Source organism: Colius striatus, chromosome 2 (genome assembly GCF_028858725.1).
Source record: "Colius striatus isolate bColStr4 chromosome 2, bColStr4.1.hap1, whole genome shotgun sequence".
NCBI classification, from domain to species: domain Eukaryota; kingdom Metazoa; phylum Chordata; class Aves; order Coliiformes; family Coliidae; genus Colius; species Colius striatus.
Window position 1 is genome coordinate 18,330 of NC_084760.1, and position 18,564 is coordinate 36,893.

Genomic DNA, 18,564 nt, shown 5'->3' on the forward strand with positions numbered 1-18,564 from the left:
AAGACAAAGAAGTTCATGGGAAAACATAAAATAGAACAGCAGCCAAATGAACAATGACATTCTAACAGAATTCTAAACTGCCCAGCCAAAGGAGCAATAGACTCTGCCCTGCAGCATGGACCTGTTCGGGCAGTGGCAGGGGCTGAGGGGGGGCTCGGGTTGGGATTTGTTTCCTTTTTCTTTTTTTTTTTTTTTTTTTTTTTTTTAACTTTTTTGCTCCTTTTTTCCTCCTTTGGTAGGAACTGTCCTTGTAGCGCGTGTTCTGGGGGGCTGACGAGCACTAGTGGTCCTTGGAGGACTTCCGGCGCATGGAGTGCACCTGCTGGAAAACTGATAGTCGCTTCCGGGGTCTGGAGGACTTCCGCAACGTAAACCATCACTTCCGGAGGACGGAGGGTCGCTTCCGGGCGCTAGGAGGGTCTTTCGGCCCGTAGAGTGTGACTTCCGGAGGACTGACAGTCGCTTACCCGCTCCGGAGGACTTCCGGACCATACAATGGTGGTTCGGAGGACTGAGCTATCTCTCTAAATTGTACTCAAATTCGCTCCTTTTAACCCTAAATTTACGCTCTGTCTGCTAGTGCGTATACAATTAAACCAAATACCATTGCTAATAGAGCTGTAACCCTAATAATTTACGAAACATAGCTGAAAAGATCCCTGCTGCTGGTGTTACAGGCGCCGCTGCGCATGCGCAGCACCAGCGCTGTCACGGGCGTCACTGCGCATGCGCGTGTCTCGGGTCGCAGGACCGCAGTTTGTCCACATGGCGGCGGTACCGAGCACCAGCTATTACCGGGCGCGGCCGTTCCGGCTCTTCGCCACGTGATGGCGCTACCGGCTATCGGCCATCGACAGGGGCTGCGGTACCGGCTCTTCGCCATGGGATGGCGCTACCGGCTATCGGTCATCGACAGGGGCTGCGGTACCGGCTCTTCGCCATGGGATGGCGCTACCGGCTATCGGCCATCGACAGGGGCTGCGGTACCGGCTTTTCGCCACGGAGCGAAGGCACCGGGTAAATTGTCAGGGTCGACGCTGCAGCGCGTGGCTGCGGAGCTGCACTAACGGGCCGTAAGGCGGGCACTCTGTCAAAGCCCTGGAGGTGGTGGGGCGGTGCATCTTCGGTTACATTACCCACAATAATTGTTAGAAGGCAAGGCAATTTTGGTAGAAAATAAGTCCCCCTGTGTTCCAGCTTGTCATTGGGTGTCAGAGGGGCCGGGGGCGGCTGGGCTTAGACTCTGACTGATATCCACATCAATCTTGACAATCGATACTGCAGGACAACTATAATCCAGTGAACAGAACACGAGTAGTCAAAAGCCAAATTACAACTAATGTTAGTATACCAAAGACAGTTCTGTATACTGCAGAACTCACCGGCTGATACTAGAGCTGCCAGAATGTTCTGAACTTAGTAGCCAGCTTATTGTAAAAGGGATTCAAATTCCTGTTGTATGGAACCAAGTATATTCCCAAATGCCAATACCAAATAAAGACTCGGTAACAACAGGGCTGTTATGAAGCAGGTATTCTTTAATGTGGCGCCGGATGCTCAGAGGATCCTTCCGCCAAACGTGCGTGCGGAAAGACTGAAGTATGCTTCTTTTATATGTCAAAACGTGAACGTTCGACAGTTTTCAAGGGGTTATTTGCTATAAACATGCCTATTTAAACATCTTTACAGTTCATCGCTTCACAGGAATTGCGTCTATTTCACATTTTTGCAGTCGCTGCGGTGGTCACTTGCTTCCTCTAGGGGGTCTTTCTGATGGTCTTCCTCAGTTATCTGCTGGATGAACTCCTGGATTCTGCTCGCTTTGGCACAGGCGCTCCTTTTGTTATCATCGCCCGGTTATCTTTCTCTTCCCCTTGCTGGTGGCTGTCTCTGCAAAAATGCCTCGTGGTCCATCACTATTTACGACTTCTTAGATTAGGGAAGAAAGAGTTAGTTGGGAGAAGTATCTGAGGCTCAACAGATGCATTTGTTTTTCACCTTGATTCTTCTACAGACTGACCATATGGTTGCCATGAAAGTCAGTAGTTTTAAACATTTATTCACTTGGTAACGCTCATTGAGCAGCTTCAATATAAATATTGAAAAAAATTAGGAGTGGCAAATGGAACAAAAGCAGGAACAGAAGGAACAAATAAAATCAGTGGATATTAGGCAAATAAAGGGAAAAGGTTACGAAATGGGATCAGAAACTAAAATGGATCTAGAAAGAAAAAAAAACAAGGAAAGGCAAGGGAAAAGGAAAACAAATAGAGCAAAGACAGCAAATAGATACAGGGCAACAGACAAATTTAAAGGCAAAGATGACTAAGGAAATAATAAAAACATTGAAAATTAGAATCGGTGAACTACAATGGATACGCAGAACAGAAATCTAAGCGGCCCGGGTTCCGTTCTTTGGGAACAGAAGGTCGGGGCTTCAGCGCCGCAGCACTTCACCCTCTCGCCCGGACCCAACCGCAGCCGCTCACCCCGAGCCCGGCAGCTGGAAACGTGGCCTGAGGCACAAAGGAGATGGCGAATGGTTGTGCCTTTATGTCCGGCAGAAATGCCAGCGGTGAGTCTGCTCTGAGGCCCCGTGCCCTTTATATATAAAATAAATTGAGAGATTTGTCTATTCCAACACTTCGCACCCTTGTCTATAGTTTAAGTAATTCTTTTCAACTCCCCCTGCGTAACATGCTTTAGTTTCCGTGCTTTTAGTCTGTACCACCTGTGTTGCGGTGGAGCTATGTCCCAAAGAGGATAGAATGACAGAACAGAATTAGGCCCTGTGAGACTCCCATCTCAAAAATGTCTCTGGTCACAAAGCAAATTGTTTACTGTAAGCTCCTGACAAGTTGGTTGGGGAGTCGAGTGCTGAATTACTTTATTTTCCCCACAACAATCAACAATAGAAAGTGGGAGAAGCAAAGAAAAGAATGAGAGGGAGACAAAGAGGGAAAAGGTACGATAGTCACCACCACCTCCTGTCCCGGTGCCACCCGCAGCTCTGGCCCCTCATTGTCCCTGTGCCCACACCGTGTACCCCCACCATCCCTGTGCCCACACCGTGTCCCTCACCGTCCCTGTGCCCACACCATGTCCCCACACCATCCCTGTGCCCACACCTTGTCCCACACCATCCCTGTGCCCACGCTGTGTCCCTCACCATCCCTGTGCCCACACCATGTCCCACACCATCCCTGTGCCCACACCGTGTCCCCCCATTGTCCCTGTGCCGACACCGTGCCCTCACCATCCCTCTGCCCACACTGTGTCCCCCTACTATCCCTGTGCCCACACCATGTGCCCTCACCATCCCTTTGCCCATACCGTGTCCCACACCATCCCTGTGACCACACCATGTCCCCTCATTGTCCCTGGGCCCACACCGTGCCCTCACCATCCCTGTGCCCACACCATGTCCCCTCACCGTCCCTGTGCCCACACCATGTCCCCTCATTGTCCCTGTGCCCACACCATGTCCCACACCATCCCTGTGCCCACACTGTGTCCCCTCACCATCCCTGTGCCCACACACCATGTCCCCTCAACATCCCTGTGCCCACACCGTGTCCCCCCACTATCCCTATGACCACACCGTGTCCCCCCACCACCCCTGTGCCCACATCATGTCCCCTGATTGTCCCTGTGCCCACACTGTGTCCCAAACCATCCCTGTGCCCACACCGTGTCCCCCGAGCATCCCTGTGCCAACACCATGTCCCACACCATCCCTGTGCCCACACGGTGTCCCACAACATCCTTACGCCCACAGCATGTCCCCTCATCATCCCTGGGCCCACACCATGTCCCCTCATCATCCCTGTGCCCACACCATGTCCCACACCATCCCTGTGCCCACTCCGTGTCCCACACCATCCCTATTCCCAGACCATGTCCCCTCATTGTCACTGTGCCCACACCATGACCCACACCATCCCTGTGCCCCCACTGTAGCCCCCCACCATCCCTGTGCCCCCACACCATCCCTGTACCCACACCATGTCCCACACCATCCCTGTGCCCACTCCGTGTCCCACACCATCCCTATGCCCACACCGTGTCCCCTCACGATCCCTATGCCCACACTGTGTCCCGTCACCATTCATGTGCCCACATCGTGTCCCACACTATCCTTGTGCCCATAGCGTGTCCCCTCATTGTTCCTGTACGTACACCATGTCCCCTCACCATCCCTGTGCCCACACTGTGTCCCTCACCATCCCTATGCCCCCACACCATATCCCCTCACCATCCTTCTGCCCACACCGTGTCCCCTCATTGTCCCTGTGCCCACATCGTGTCCCACACAATCCCTGTGCCCACACCGTGTCCCCCCATCATTCCTGTGCTCACAGTGTCCCCTCAGGATCCCTGTGCCCACACCATGTCCCACACCATCCGTGTGCCCACAGCGTGTCCACACATTGTCCCTGTGTCCACACCATGCCCTCACCATCCCTGTGCCCACACCATGCCCCTCACCATCCCTGTGCCCACACTGTGCCCTCACCATCCCTGTGCCGACACCATGTCTCCTCATTGTCCCTGTGCTTACACCATGTCCCCTCACTGTCCCTGTGCCCACACCGTGTCCCCTCACAATCCCTGTGCCCACACCGTGTCCCCCCACCATCCCTGTGCCCCCACACCATGTCCCACACTATACCTGTGCCCACACTGTGTCCCACACCATCCCTGTGCCCACTACCCTCACCATCCCCTTCTCCCCTCACCACCCCCGTGTCCCCTCACCATCCCCGTGTCCCCTCAACATGCCCTTATCCCCTCACCACCCCCATGTCCTCTCACCATGCCCTTGTCCCCTCACCACCTCCGTTTCCCCTCACCAGCCCCATGTCCCCTCACCAACCCCTTTTCTTCTCACCACACCATTCTCCCCTCACCATCCCCGTGTCCCCTCCTCTCCCAGGTGTCCCCTCATCACCCCCGTGTCCCCTGACCATCCCCTTTTCCCCTCACCACCCCTGTATCCCCCCACCTGCCCAATGTCCCCTCACCACCCCCTTGTCCCCTCACCCTCCCCGTCTCCACTCACCATCCCCCTTATCCCCTCAGCATCCCGGTGTCCCCTAACGATCCCTGTGCCCACACTGTGCCCCTCACCATCCCCGTGTACCCTCTCCACCCCTGTGTCCCCTCACCATCCCCTTCTCCCATCACCATCCCCATCTCCCCTCACCATCCCCTTCACCCATCACCATCCCCGTCTCCCCTAACCATTCCCATGTCCCCTCAACATGCCCTTCTCCCTTGACCACCCCCGTGTCCCCTCACTACCCCCGTGTCCCCTCACCATCCCCTTCTCCCCTCACCACCCCCGTGTCCCCTCACCATCCCCTTCTCCCCCTCACCACCCCCTTGTCCCCTAACCAGCCCCTTCTCCCCTCACCCCCCGTGTCCCCTCACCTCCTCCATGTCCGCTCAACCCCCCGTGTCCGCTCATCCCCCGGGTCCGCTCACCAGCCCCATGTCCCCTCAGCAACCTCTTCTCCCCTCACCGTCCCCGTGTCCCCTCACCGTCCCCGTGTCCCCTCACCGTCCCCGTGTCCCCTCACCACACCCGTGTCCCCTCACCACGCCCTTGTCCCCTCACCATCCCTGTGCCCACACCGTACCCCTCACCATCCCCTTGTCCCCTCACCATCCCCTTCTCCCCTCATCCTCCCCTTCTCCACTCACCATCCCCTTCTCCCCTCACCATCCCCTTCTCCCCTCACCCCCGCCGTGTCCCCTCAAACCCCCGTGTCCCCTCACCACCCCCTTGTCCCCTCACCACTCCCTTCTCCCCTCACTACCCCCGTGTCCCCTCACCCCCCTCTTGTCCCCTCACCTCCCCCATGTCCCCTCACCCCCCTCGTGTACCCTCACCATCCCTGTGCCCACACTGTGCCCCTCACCATCCCTGTGCCCACACCGTGCCCCACACAATCCCTATGCCCACACCGTGCCCCTCACCATCACTGTGCCCACAGCGAGTCCCACACCATCATTATGCCCACACCATGTTCCCTCACCATCCCTGTGCCCAAACTGTGTCCCCACACCATCCCTGTTCCGACACCATGTCCCCTCACCATCCCTGTGCCCACACTATGTCCCCTCATTGTCCCTGTGCCCACACCGTGCCCCCACCATCGCTCTGCCCACACCATGTCCCCTCACCATCCCTGTGCCCACACCATCCCTGTGCCCACACTGTGTTCCCTCAACATCCCTGTGCCCAAACTGTGTCCCCACATCGTCCCTTTGCTGACACGTCTCCTCACCATCCCTGTGCCCACACCATGTCCCTTCACTATCCCTGTGCCCACACCATGTCTCACACCATCCCTGTGCCCACACCGTGACCCACACCATCCCTATACCCACACCGTGTCCCCTAATTGTCCCTGTGCTGACACCGAGACCCCACCATCGCTGTGTCCACACTGTGTCCCTCACCATCCCTGTGCCCACACCGTGTCCCGTCATTGTCCCGGTGCCCACACCATGTCCCACACCATCCTTGTGCCCACACAGTGTACCCTCACAATCCCTTTGCCCACACCGTGTCCCCCCACAATTCCTGTGCCCACACTGTGTGCCCTCACCATCCCTGTGCCCACTCCGTGTCCCCTCACCACCCGCTGTGTCCCCTCACCAGTCCCATGTCCCCTCGCCATCCCCATCTCCCCTCACCATCCCCATCTCCCCTCATCATCCCTGTGCCCACACTGTACCCGTCACCATCCCCTTGTCCCCTCCCCATACCGTTCTCCCCTCACACCCTCTTGTCCCCTCATCACTCCCGTGGCCCCTCACCTGCCCCATGTCCCCTCACCACCCCCTTTTCCCCTAAACCTCCCCTTCTCCGCTTACCATCCCCATCTACCCTCACCATCCCATTCTCCCCTCACCACCCCCTTCTCCCCTCACCCCCCCATGTCCCCTCACCATCCCCTTTTCCCCTCACCACCCCCGTGTCCCCTCACCACCCCCTTCTCCCCTCACCCCCCCATGTCCCCTCACCATCCCCTTTTCCCCTCACCACCCCCGTGTCCCCTCACCACCCCCGTGTCCCCTCACCACCCCCATGTCCCCTCACCATTCCCTTCTCCCCTCACCATCCCCTTCTCCCCTCACCATCCCCGTGTCCCCTCACCCCACCCGTGTCCCCTCACGAGCCCCGTGACCCCTCACGACCCCCATGTCCCCTCACCTGCCCAATGTCCCCTCACCAACCCCTTGTACCCTGAACCCCCTGTGTCCCCTCACCCCCCCCCGTGTCCCCACACCATCCCCTTCTCCCCTCACCACCCCCGTGTCCCCTCATCATCCCTTTCTTCCCTCACCACGCCCTTGTCCCCTCACCACCCCCGTGTCCCCTCACCTGCCCAATGTCCCCTCATCCCCCCGTGTCCCCTCACCAGCCCCTTCTCCCCTCACCACCCCCATGTCCTCTCACCATGCCCTTGTCCCCTCACCACCCCCGTTTCCCCTCACCAGCCCCATGTCCCCTCAACCCCCACTTGTCCCCTCACCATCCCCGTGTCCCCTGATCATCCCCTTTTCCCCTCACAACCCCCGTGTCCCCTCACCACCCCCGTGTCCTCTCACCAGCCGCATGTCCCCTCACCCCCCCGTGTACCATCACCATCCCTGTGCTCACACTGTGCCCCTCACCACCCCCTTTTCCCGTCACCATCCACGTGTCCCCTCACCATCCCCGTGTCCCCCCTCATCGTGTCCGCAGCCCCCCGTCGCCCCCCATCATGCCATGCCAATGCCCTCAGACAATCCTGAAGCTGCTGGTGACGGGCTGGGCGCCCTCTCGCACGCGGGTGCTGATGCCCATCCTGCAGTACGCGCTGTACTCGGCCACCATCGCCGAGCTGGGGGCCGTGCAGCTCGGCTACTACCTGGATGAGGAACGGTGCTGGGCACTGGCGCTGAGTGAGCTGCGGCGGGCGCTGGCCGAGGGCCGCCGGCACTGCTGCACACGGGTGCTGTGCATCATCAACCCTGGCAACCCCACCGGTACCCTGCGGCACCAAGGGCTGGGACGGGACCCCAGGGGTGGGACGGGACCACAGGGTTGGGATTGGATGGAACTGGATAGGACCCCAGGGTTGGGATGGGATGGGATGGGACCCCAGGGGTGGGATGAGATGAGATGGGACTCCAGGGGTGGGATGAGTCCCCAGGGGTGGGATGGGATGGGACCCCAGGAGTAGGATGAGTCCCCAGGGGTTGGATGGGATGGGACTCCAGGGGTGCGATGGGATGGGACCCCAGGGATGGGATGGGATGGGATGGGATGGGATGGTACTGGATGGGACACCAGGGTTGGGATGGGACCCCAGGGGTGGGACCTCAGGGGTGGGATGGGATAGGACTGGGATGGGACCCCAGGGGTGGCATACGACCCCAGGGGTGGGACGGGACCCTGACGTTGGGATGGGACCCCAGGGATGGGAATTTAGGGCTGGGATGGGACCCCAGGGTTGGGATGGGACTGGATGGGACGGGTTGGGACCCCAGGGGTGGAATGGGATGGGACTCCAGGGTTGGGATGGGACCCCAGGGTTGGGATGGGATGGGACCTTAGGGGTGGGACCTCAGGGGTGGGATGGGACAGGACTGGGATGGGACTCCAGGGGTGGGATGAGACTGGGATGGGACCCCAGGGGTGGGATGCGACCCCAGGGGTGGAACCCCAAGGGTGGGATGGGACCCTGAGGTTGGAATGGGACCCCAGGGATGCGACTTCAGGGGTGGGATAAGACCCCAGCGGTGGGATGGAACTGGATTGGAACCCAGGGGTGGGATGGGACCTTAGGGCTGGGATGGGACTGGATGGGACACCAGGGTTGGATAGGTCCCCAGGGGTGGGATGGGATGGGACCCCAGGGGTGGGATGGGACGGGACCCCAGGGGTGGGATGAGTCCTCAAGGGGTGATGGGCTGGGACCCCAGGGGTGGGATAGGACCCCAGGGGTGGGATGGGATGGGACTGGATTGGACCCCAGGGGTGGGATGGGTCCCCAGGTGTGGGATAGGATGGGATGGGACCCCAGGGGTGGGATGGGACCCCAGGGGTGGGATGGGATGGGATGGGACCCCAGGGGTGGGATGGGATGGGATGGGACCCTAGGGGTGGGATGGGACCTTAGGGGAGGGACCTCAGGGGTGGGATGGGATAGGACTGGGATGGGACTCCAGGGGTGGGATGCGACCCCAGGGGTGGGACCCCAAGGGTGGGATGGGACCCTGAGTTTGGAATGGGACCCCAGGGATGGGACTTCAGGGGTGGGATGGGACGCCACGTTTGGGATGGGACTGGATGGGACCCCAGGGGTGGGATGGGACCCCAGGGGTGGGATGGGACTGGATGGGTCCCCAGGGGTGGGATGGGACCCCAGGGGTGGGATGAGTCCCCAGGACTGGGATGGGATGGGACCCCAGGGGTGTGATGCGACCTCAGGGGTGGGATGGGATCCCAGGGTTAGGATGGCACTGGATGGGACCCCAGGGTTGGGATGGGATGGGACCCTAGGGGTGGGATGGGACCCCAGGGGTGGGATGGGATGGGACTGGATTGGACCCCAGGGTTGGGATGGGTCCCCAGGGGTTGGATGGGATGGGACCCCAGGGGTGGGATGGGACCCCAGGGGTGGGATGGGATGGGACCCCAGGGGTGGGATGAGTCCCCAAAGGTGGGATGGGACCCCAGGGGTGGGATAGGACCGCAGGGATGGGATGGGATGGATTGGGATGGGACCCCAGGGGTGGGATGGGTTCCCAGGCGTGGGATGAGTCCCCAATGGTGTGATGGGATGGGACCCCAGGGGTGTGATGGGACCTCAGGGGTGGGATGGGACCCCGGGGTGGGATGGGATGGGACTCCAGGGGTGGGATGGGATGGGACTGGATTGGACCCCAGGGTTGGAATGGGTCCCCAGGGGTGGGATGGGATGGGATGGGACCCCAGGGGTGGGATGGGACCCCAGGGGTGGGATGGAATGGGATGGGATGGGACTGGATGGGACCCTAGGGTTGGGATGGGATGGGACCTTAGGGGTGGGACGGGATGGGACCCCAGGGGTGGGATGGAATGGGATGGGATGGGACTGGATGGGACCCTAGGGATGGGACCTTAGGGGTGGGACCTCAGGGGTGGGATGGGATAGGACTGGGATGGGACTCCAGGGGTGGGACGAGAGTGGGATGGGACCCCAGGGGTGGGATATGACCCCAGGGGTGGGACCCCAAGGGTGGGATGGGACCCTGAGGTTGGAATGGGACACCAGGGATGGGACTTCAGGGGTGGGATGGGACCCCAGGGTTGGGATGGGACTGGATGGGACCCCAGGGTTGGGATGGGACCCCAGGAGTGGGATGAGTCCCCAGGAGTGGGATGGGATGGGACCCCAGGGGTGGGATGAGTCCTCAAGGGGTGATGGGCTGGGACCCCAGGGGTGGGATAGGACCCCAGGGGTGGGATGGGATGGGACTGGATTGGACCCCAGGGGTGGGATGGGTCCCCAGGTGTGGGATAGGATGGGATGGGACCCCAGGGGTGGGATGGGACCCCAGGGTTGGGATGGGACTGGATGGGACCCCAGGGTTGGGATGGGACCCCAGGGGTGGGATGAGTCCCCAGGACTGGGATGGGATGGGACCCCAGGGTTGTGATGCGACCTCAGGGGTGGGATGGGATCCCAGGGTTAGGATGGCACTGGATGGGACCCCAGGGTTGGGATGGGATGGGACCCTAGGGGTGGGATGAGTCCCCAAAGGTGGGATGGGATGGGACCCCAGGGGTGGGATGGGACCCCAGGGATGGGATGGGATGGATTGGGATGGGACCCCAGGGTTGGGATGGGTCCCCAGGGGTTGGATGGGATGGGACCCCAGGGGTGGGATGGGACCCCAGGGGTGGGATGGGATGGGACCCCAGGGGTGGGATGAGTCCCCAAAGGTGGGATGGGACCCCATGGGTGGGATAGGACCGCAGGGATGGGATGGGATGGATTGGGATGGGACCCCAGGGGTGGGATGAGTCCCCAATGGTGTGATGGGATGGGACCCCAGGGGTGTGATGGGACCTCAGGGGTGGGATGGGACCCCGGGGTGGGATGGGATGGGACTCCAGGGGTGGGATGGGATGGGACTGGATTGGACCCCAGGGTTGGGATGGGTCCCCAGGGGTGGGATGGGATGGGATGGGACCCCAGGGGTGGGATGGGACCCCAGGGGTGGGATGGAATGGGATGGGATGGGACTGGATGGGACCCTAGGGATGGGACCTTAGGGGTGGGACCTCAGGGGTGGGATGGGATAGGACTGGGATGGGACTCCAGGGGTGGGACGAGAGTGGGATGGGACCCCAGGGGTGGGATATGACCCCAGGGGTGGGACCCCAAGGGTGGGATGGGACCCTGAGGTTGGAATGGGACACCAGGGATGGGACTTCAGGGGTGGGATGGGACCCCAGGGTTGGGATGGGACTTGATGGGACCCCAGGGTTGGGATGGGACCCCAGGAGTGGGATGAGTCCCCAGGAGTGGGATGGGATGGGACCCCAGGGGTGGGATGAGTCCTCAAGGGGTGATGGGCTGGGACCCCAGGGGTGGGATAGGACCCCAGGGGTGGGATGGGATGGGACTGGATTGGACCCCAGGGGTGGGATGGGTCCCCAGGTGTGGGATAGGATGGGATGGGACCCCAGGGGTGGGATGGGACCCCAGGGGTGGGATGGGACCCCAGGGGTGGGATGGGATGGGATGGGACCCTAGGGTTGGGATGGGATGGGACCTTAGGGGAGGGACCTCAGGGGTGGGATGGGATAGGACTGGGATGGGACTCCAGGGGTGGGATGCGACCCCAGGGGTGGGACCCCAAGGGTGGGATGGGATGGGACCCCAGGAGTGGGATGGGACTGGATGGGTCCCCAGGGGTGGGATGGGATGGGACCCCAGGGGTGGGATGAGTCCCCAGGACTGGGATGGGATGGGACCCCAGGGGTGTGATGCGACCTCAGGGGTGGGATGGGATCCCAGGGTTAGGATGGCACTGGATGGGACCCCAGGGTTGGGATGGGATGGGACCCTAGGGGTGGGATGAGTCCCCAAAGGTGGGATGGGATGGGACCCCAGGGGTGGGATGGGACCCCAGGGGTGGGATGGGATGGGACTGGATTGGACCCCAGGGTTGGGATGGGTCCCCAGGGGTTGGATGGGATGGGACCCCAGGGGTGGGATGGGACCCCAGGGGTGGGATGGGATGGGACCCCAGGGGTGGGATGAGTCCCCAAAGGTGGGATGGGACCCCAGGGGTGGGATAGGACCGCAGGGATGGGATGGGATGGATTGGGATGGGACCCCAGGGGTGGGATGGGTTCCCAGGCGTGGGATGAGTCCCCAATGGTGTGATGGGATGGGACCCCAGGGGTGTGATGGGACCTCAGGGGTGGGATGGGACCCCGGGGTGGGATGGGATGGGACTCCAGGGGTGGGATGGGATGGGACTGGATTGGACCCCAGGGTTGGGATGGGTCCCCAGGGGTAGGATGGGATGGGATGGGACCCCAGAGGTTGGATGGGACCCCAGGGGTGGGATGGGACCCCAGGGGTGGGATGGGACCCCAGGGGTGGGATGGAATGGGATGGGATGGGACTGGATGGGACCCTAGGGTTGGGATGGGATGGGACCTTAGGGGTGGGACGGGATGGGACCCCAGGGGTGGGATGGAATGGGATGGGATGGGACTGAATGGGACCCTAGGGATGGGACCTTAGGGGTGGGACCTCAGGGGTGGGATGGGATAGGACTGGGATGGGACTCCAGGGGTGGGACGAGAGTGGGATGGGACCCCAGGGGTGGGATATGACCCCAGGGGTGGGACCCCAAGGGTGGGATGGGACCCTGAGGTTGGAATGGGACCCCAGGGATGGGACTTCAGGGGTGGGATGGGACCCCAGGGTTGGGATGGGACTGGATGGGACCCCAGGGTTGGGATGGGACCCCAGGAGTGGGATGAGTCCCCAGGAGTGGGATGGGATGGGACCCCAGGGGTGGGATGGGACCCCAGGGGTGGGATGGGATGGGACTGGATGGGACCCCAGGGTTGGGATGGGTCCCCAGGGGTGGGATTGGACCCCAGGGGTGGGAGGGGTCCCCAGGGGTGGGATGGGACTGGATGGGACCCCAGGGTTGGGATGGGATGATACCCCAGGGGTGGGATGGGATGGGACCCAGGGGTGGGATGGGATGGGACCCCATGGGTGGGATGGGATGGAATGGGATGGGATAGGACTGGGATGGGACTCCAGGGGTGGGATGAGACTGGGATGGGACCCCAGGGGTGGGATGCGACCCCAGGGGTGGAACCCCAAGGGTGGGATGGGACCCTGAGGTTGGAATGGGACCCCAGGGATGCGACTTCAGGGGTGGGATAAGACCACCCATTTTCCGCCTCAGAATCCCATCAAAAATCCACTTTCGCCCTCAAAAACCCATTGAACCTCCAATTTTCACTCCAAGCTCCACCAAAACCCCACTTTTTCCCTCAGAACCCCACAAATCTCCACTTTTCCCCCTCAGCACACAACCAACCCCACTCTTTTCTCCTTAAAGCTCTACAAAAACCTTTATTCCCCTCAGAACCCCACAAAAAAACACTTTTCCCCTCAAAACCCCACCAAACCCCCACTTTTCCCCTCAGAACCCCACAAATCTCCACTTTTCCCCCTCAGCAGACCACCAACCCCACTCTTTTCTCCTTAAAGTCCACCAAACCCCTACTTTTCCCCTCAACACTCCACCAAAACCCCACTTTTCCCCTCCAAGCTCCTCCCAATTCCACTTGTTCCTCAGAAATTCACAAAACCCCTCACTTTTCCTCTCAAAACTCCACCTTTCCCCTCAGAACCCCATTAAAAACCCACTTTGCCCCGCCGCCCCTCCCCATCCCCGCCCCCCGCAGCGGGCACCTGGCCGGGCTTCCTCCGCTGCTCCCGGAGAAAAGCCGCTTCCCAGCTCTTCAGCAGGGCCTTGACCTCCCGCTGCCGCTCCATGGCGTGCGGAGCGGGGCCGTTCCCCGGCCCGGGGGGATCCGAGACCTCCCGGAGCCGCGCAGGGACCGCAGCGTCTGGGGCTCAGATCGAACTTCCCGCTGCCGCCGCCCTTCAGCCAATAAGAAGGGAGGAAGCGATGACAGACACGGCGGCAGCCAATGGGCGGGCGAGGATGGCAGGCGGCACCTAGTAACGACGCCGGGCCCGCCTTCCGTGGTGAAACTCTCGCTCTGATTGGCGGAGGGGCGGTGCCGGGGTGCAGTGCCAATGCCTGGAAGCGCGGCCGTGAGGGGCCCGGCGGGAGCGGGGCGGCGGGCGGGAGGTGAGCTGAGGGGTCCCCGGGGACTGGGGGCCGTGAGGGCAGCAGAGGGGTCCCCGGGGATTGGGGGGGGGGGGATGAGGGCAGCTGAGGGGTCCCCGGGGACTGGGGGGCGTGAGGGCAGCTGAGGGGTCCGCGGGGACTGGGGGCGTGAGGGCAGCTGAGGGGAATCCCGGGGATTGGGGGTGTGAGGGCAGCTGAGGGGTCCGCGGGGACAGGGGGTGTGAGGGCAGCTGAGGGGTGCCCGGGGATTGGGGGGGGGGGGGTGAGGGCAGCTGAGGGGTCCCCGGGGATTGGGGGGGGGGGGGGTGAGGGCAGCTGAGGGGTCCCCGGGGATTGGGGGGGGGGGGGTGAGGGCAGCTGAGGGGTCCCCGGGGATTGGGGGAGTGTGAGGGCAGCTGAGGGGGGCCTCAGGGATTGGGGGCCGTGAAGGCAGCTGAAGGGGACCCCGGAGATTGAGGGGGCGTGAGGGCAGCCGAGGGGTCCCCGAAGATTGGGGGGGCGTGAGGGCAGCTTAAGGGGGCCTCGGGGATTGGGGGGGCATGAGGGCAGCTGAGGGGGACCCCGGGGATTGGGGGGGCGTGAGGGTAGCTGAGGGGTTCCCAGGGATTGGGTGCGGGTGAGGGCAGCTGAGGGGGGCCTCGGGGATTGGGGGGGGTGAGGGCAGCTGAGGGGTCCCTGGGGATTGGGGAGGCGTGAGGGCAGCTGAGGGAGACCCCGGGGATTAGGGGGTTGAGGACAGATGAAGGGGACCCCGGGGATTGGGGGGGGTGAGGGCAGCAGAAGGGGACCTCGGGGATTGGGGGGCATGATGGCAGCTGAGGGAGACCCCGGGGATTAGGGGGTTGAGGACAGATGAAGGGGACCCCGGGGATTGGGGGGGGTGAGGGCAGCTGAAGGGGACCCCGGGGATTGGGGGGGGTGAGGGCAGCTGAAGGGGACCCCGGGGATCGAGGGGGGGTGAGGGCAGCTGAGGGCGGTCGAGGGGTGTGAGGGCAGCACAGGGGGGCCCAGGGAGGGAAGGGGGGTGTCGGAGATCCTGCTGTAGGCTTCCTTTATGGGGTGCTGGGGGTACCCCTCATTAAGAGGGGTGGGTCATGGGTCCTGCCCTGGAGTTCCCTATTGATGGGGAGCTGGGTTAGGAGTGCTATAGGGTGCCCTATTAATGGGGGATAGGATTAGGAGTGCTATGGGAGGTCCTATTGAGAGAGGGCTGGGTTAGGGGTACCCTATTGATGAGGTGCAGATCTAGGGGTGCTGTGGGGTGCCCTATTGATGGGGGGCTGGATTAGAGGTGCTATAGGATGCCCTATAGATAGAGGGCTGGGTTAGGGGTGCTCTAAGATGCCCTATTGATGGGGGCTGGGTTAGGGGTGCTCTAAGATGCCCTATTGATGGGGGCTGGGTTAGAGGTGCTCTAAGATGCCCTATTGATGGGGGCTGGGTTAGGGGTGCTATAGGATGCCCTATTGATGGGGGCTGGCTTAGGGGTGCTATAGGATGCCCTATTGATGGGGGCTGGCTTAGGGGTGCTATAGGATGCCCTATTGATGGGGGCTGGGTTAGGGGTGCCCTATTGCTACGCGCCTATTGCTGCGCGCCGCCCTCCGCTCGCCCTGCGCCCCCCTGCGCCTGCTCTGCCGCGACTTCCACGCCGAGGAGCTCTCCGTCTCCACCGTCGTCTGCCTGCTGGACTCCCTGGAGCCTGCCGCCGTCCGCAGAGTTGTTTTACGCTTCAACAACCCGGGGCTGGCGGGGCTGTGCGAAGTGCTGCCTCACCTCAGCCGCTTCCCCGCGCTGCGCAGCCTCAAGCTGCCCTACAGCAACGTGGACGTGCGCCGCACGGCCCCCGGCCCAGACGCCGGCATCCGCTGCTTGGCCGCTCACCTCCGGGCCCTGCCTGCCCTCAAGGAACTCGATTTGTACTCCTCCAGGCTTTCTGGGAGACTCAGGCAGCTCCTGGGGTAAGCTGCCCGCTGGGGGAGGGACCCCAAAACCTTCACACGCTGCAGCGGGAGGGAATGTGTGTGTGTGGGGGGGGGTGGCATTGGGGCATCACCCACACCCTGTGGGGGCAGATTTAAGAGGGGCTGGAGTCCAACAGTAGCTCTGCACTACCTCAGGGGGTGGTCTCAGGGGGTTTTGAGGAGAGGGTTTGGAAGGTTGGGCATTTGCCCTGTGAGCAAAGATTTAAGAGGGGATGGAGTCCCACAGTAGCTCTGCACTACCTCAGGGGGTGGTCTCAGGGGGTTTTGGGGAGAGGGTTTGGAAGGTTTGGCATTTGCCCTGTGAGCAAAGATTTAAGAGGGGATGGAGTCCCACAGCAGCTCTGCCTCGGCTCAGGGGGCTGGTCTCAGGGGGTTTTGGGGGGAAGGTTTGGCATTTGCCCCGTGGGCAAAGATTTAAGAGGAGATGGGAGTCCCACAGCAGCTGTGCCTCACCTCAGGGGGCTGGTCTCAGGGGGTTTTGGGGGGAAGGTTTGGCATTTGCCCCGTGGGCAAAGATTTAAGAGGAGATGGGAGTCCCACAGCAGCTCTGCCTCGGCTCAGGGGAGGCATAAAAGAGGGGTTTGGGGTGCCTGAAGATGTTTTGGGCAGCCTCAGGGTGTTTTGGGGTTGGGGTTTGGCATTGGGGAACTGTCTACACCCTGTGGGCAAAGATTTAAGAGGGGATGGAGTCCCACAGCAGCTCTGCCTTGGCTCAGGGGGTTTTAGGGGAGTTGCCCAGTTTGGCACTGTGCAACTGTCTACACTTAGGAGGAGATGGAGTCCCAGAGCAGCTCTGCCTCAGCTCAGGGGTCTGGTCTCAGGAGGTTTGGGGATACCTCACGGGGGTTGGGGGAGACTTTGGGGGAGCTGAGGGATTTTGGGGGATCCTGGGGGTGGAATTTGGGCAGCCTCAGGGTTTTAGGGGTCTGTGGCTGGTTTGGGGAGGGCCTCAGGGGATTTGGAGGTGGGGGAGCCTCGTGGTGGTTTGGGGGTGCTTTGGGGGTTCCCCACTCACTCTGCCACCCCACCCTGTCCTCCCAGCGAGCTGCAGACTCCCCTGGAGAGTCTGGCGCTGGCCTTCTGCTGCCTGCTCCCCTCCGACCTCATCTTCCTGTCCTCGAGCCTCCACGCGCCCTCCCTGCTCCAACTGGACCTGAGCGGCCACAACCTCACGTCCCCCAGCCTCCTGCAACCCTTGCGGACGCTGCTGGAAGCCGCTTCGTGCTCGCTGCTGCAGCTGGAGCTGCTGGAGTGTCAGCTGGGGGACGCGGAGCTGGAGCTGCTGCTGCCGGCGCTGCGCCGCTGCCGCCGCCTGCGCTGCCTCGGTCTCCTCGGCACCCCCCTGAGCGCGGCGGCGCTGGGCGGCCTGGCCTGGCCCGGCACTGCGCGGCCCTGCCCGACCTGCGCCTCGTGGGCTACTCGCAGCCGCCGCGGGGCTCCGGCCACCACACCCCCACGCAGGGGGAGGAGGGTTTCCCGGCGGAGCTGTGCTGGCTGCTGGCGAGCGCGGGTAGAGCAGACGCCGTGTGGGCGACCAGCCTCCAGCGCTACGGAGCCATCGACTACTTCAGCTTGTAGCATCCCCGCCCCCCCCCCCCCCCCCCCCCAGGGAAGCTTCACCTCGGGGCGCTGTGCCGGGCTCTGGGCTGTGCCACTCGGTTATGGTGAGTTCATTAAAGCCAACCCCACCTTGCCTGATTAACCCAAGTCCTCCTGGGATGCTTGGCAGGAGGAAGTGGCAGAGCTCAGCGGAGGGGATGGAGCTCTTCTGCTTTTAATGGACCAAGGAGAGAGCTGGCTGCTGTTCTGGCACACAGGGCACTGACCAGAGAATCATTACAGATGGAAAAGCCCTTTGAGCTGCTGGAGTCCAACCCTGACCCCACAGTGCCACAGGCACCACTGAGCCACGGCCCTCAAGCACCTCAGCCCCACGGTTCTGGGACCCCTCCAGGGCTGGGCACTCCCCCAGCTCCCTGGGCAGCCTGGCACAGGGGCTGACACCCCTCTCAGGGAAACAGTTCTGCCTCAGCTCCAGCCTCAACCTCCCCTGGGGCACCCTGAGCCCCTTTCCTCTTGGCCTGTAGCTTTTAACTTGGCAGCAGAGACCGACCCTCTCAGCCACAGCCAGGGAGTCAGAGTGATCAGGTCTCCTCTGAGCCTCCTTCTCTGC

At 62.1% G+C, this 18,564-nt stretch overlaps 1 protein-coding gene across 1 annotated transcript; it reads left to right on the forward strand.

Annotated features, from left to right (window-relative positions):
* The first annotated feature begins 2,371 nt into the window (after nt 1-2,371).
* LOC133625012 (leucine-rich repeat-containing protein 14-like) lies at nt 2,372-17,981 on the forward strand. Its single transcript, XM_061991358.1, is given in 4 exon segments — nt 2,372-2,575; nt 15,970-16,367; nt 17,433-17,751; nt 17,754-17,981. Coding segments are annotated over 4 exon segments (1,137 nt in total). The 3' UTR covers nt 17,970-17,981.
* The last annotated feature ends 583 nt before the right edge of the window (nt 17,982-18,564 follow it).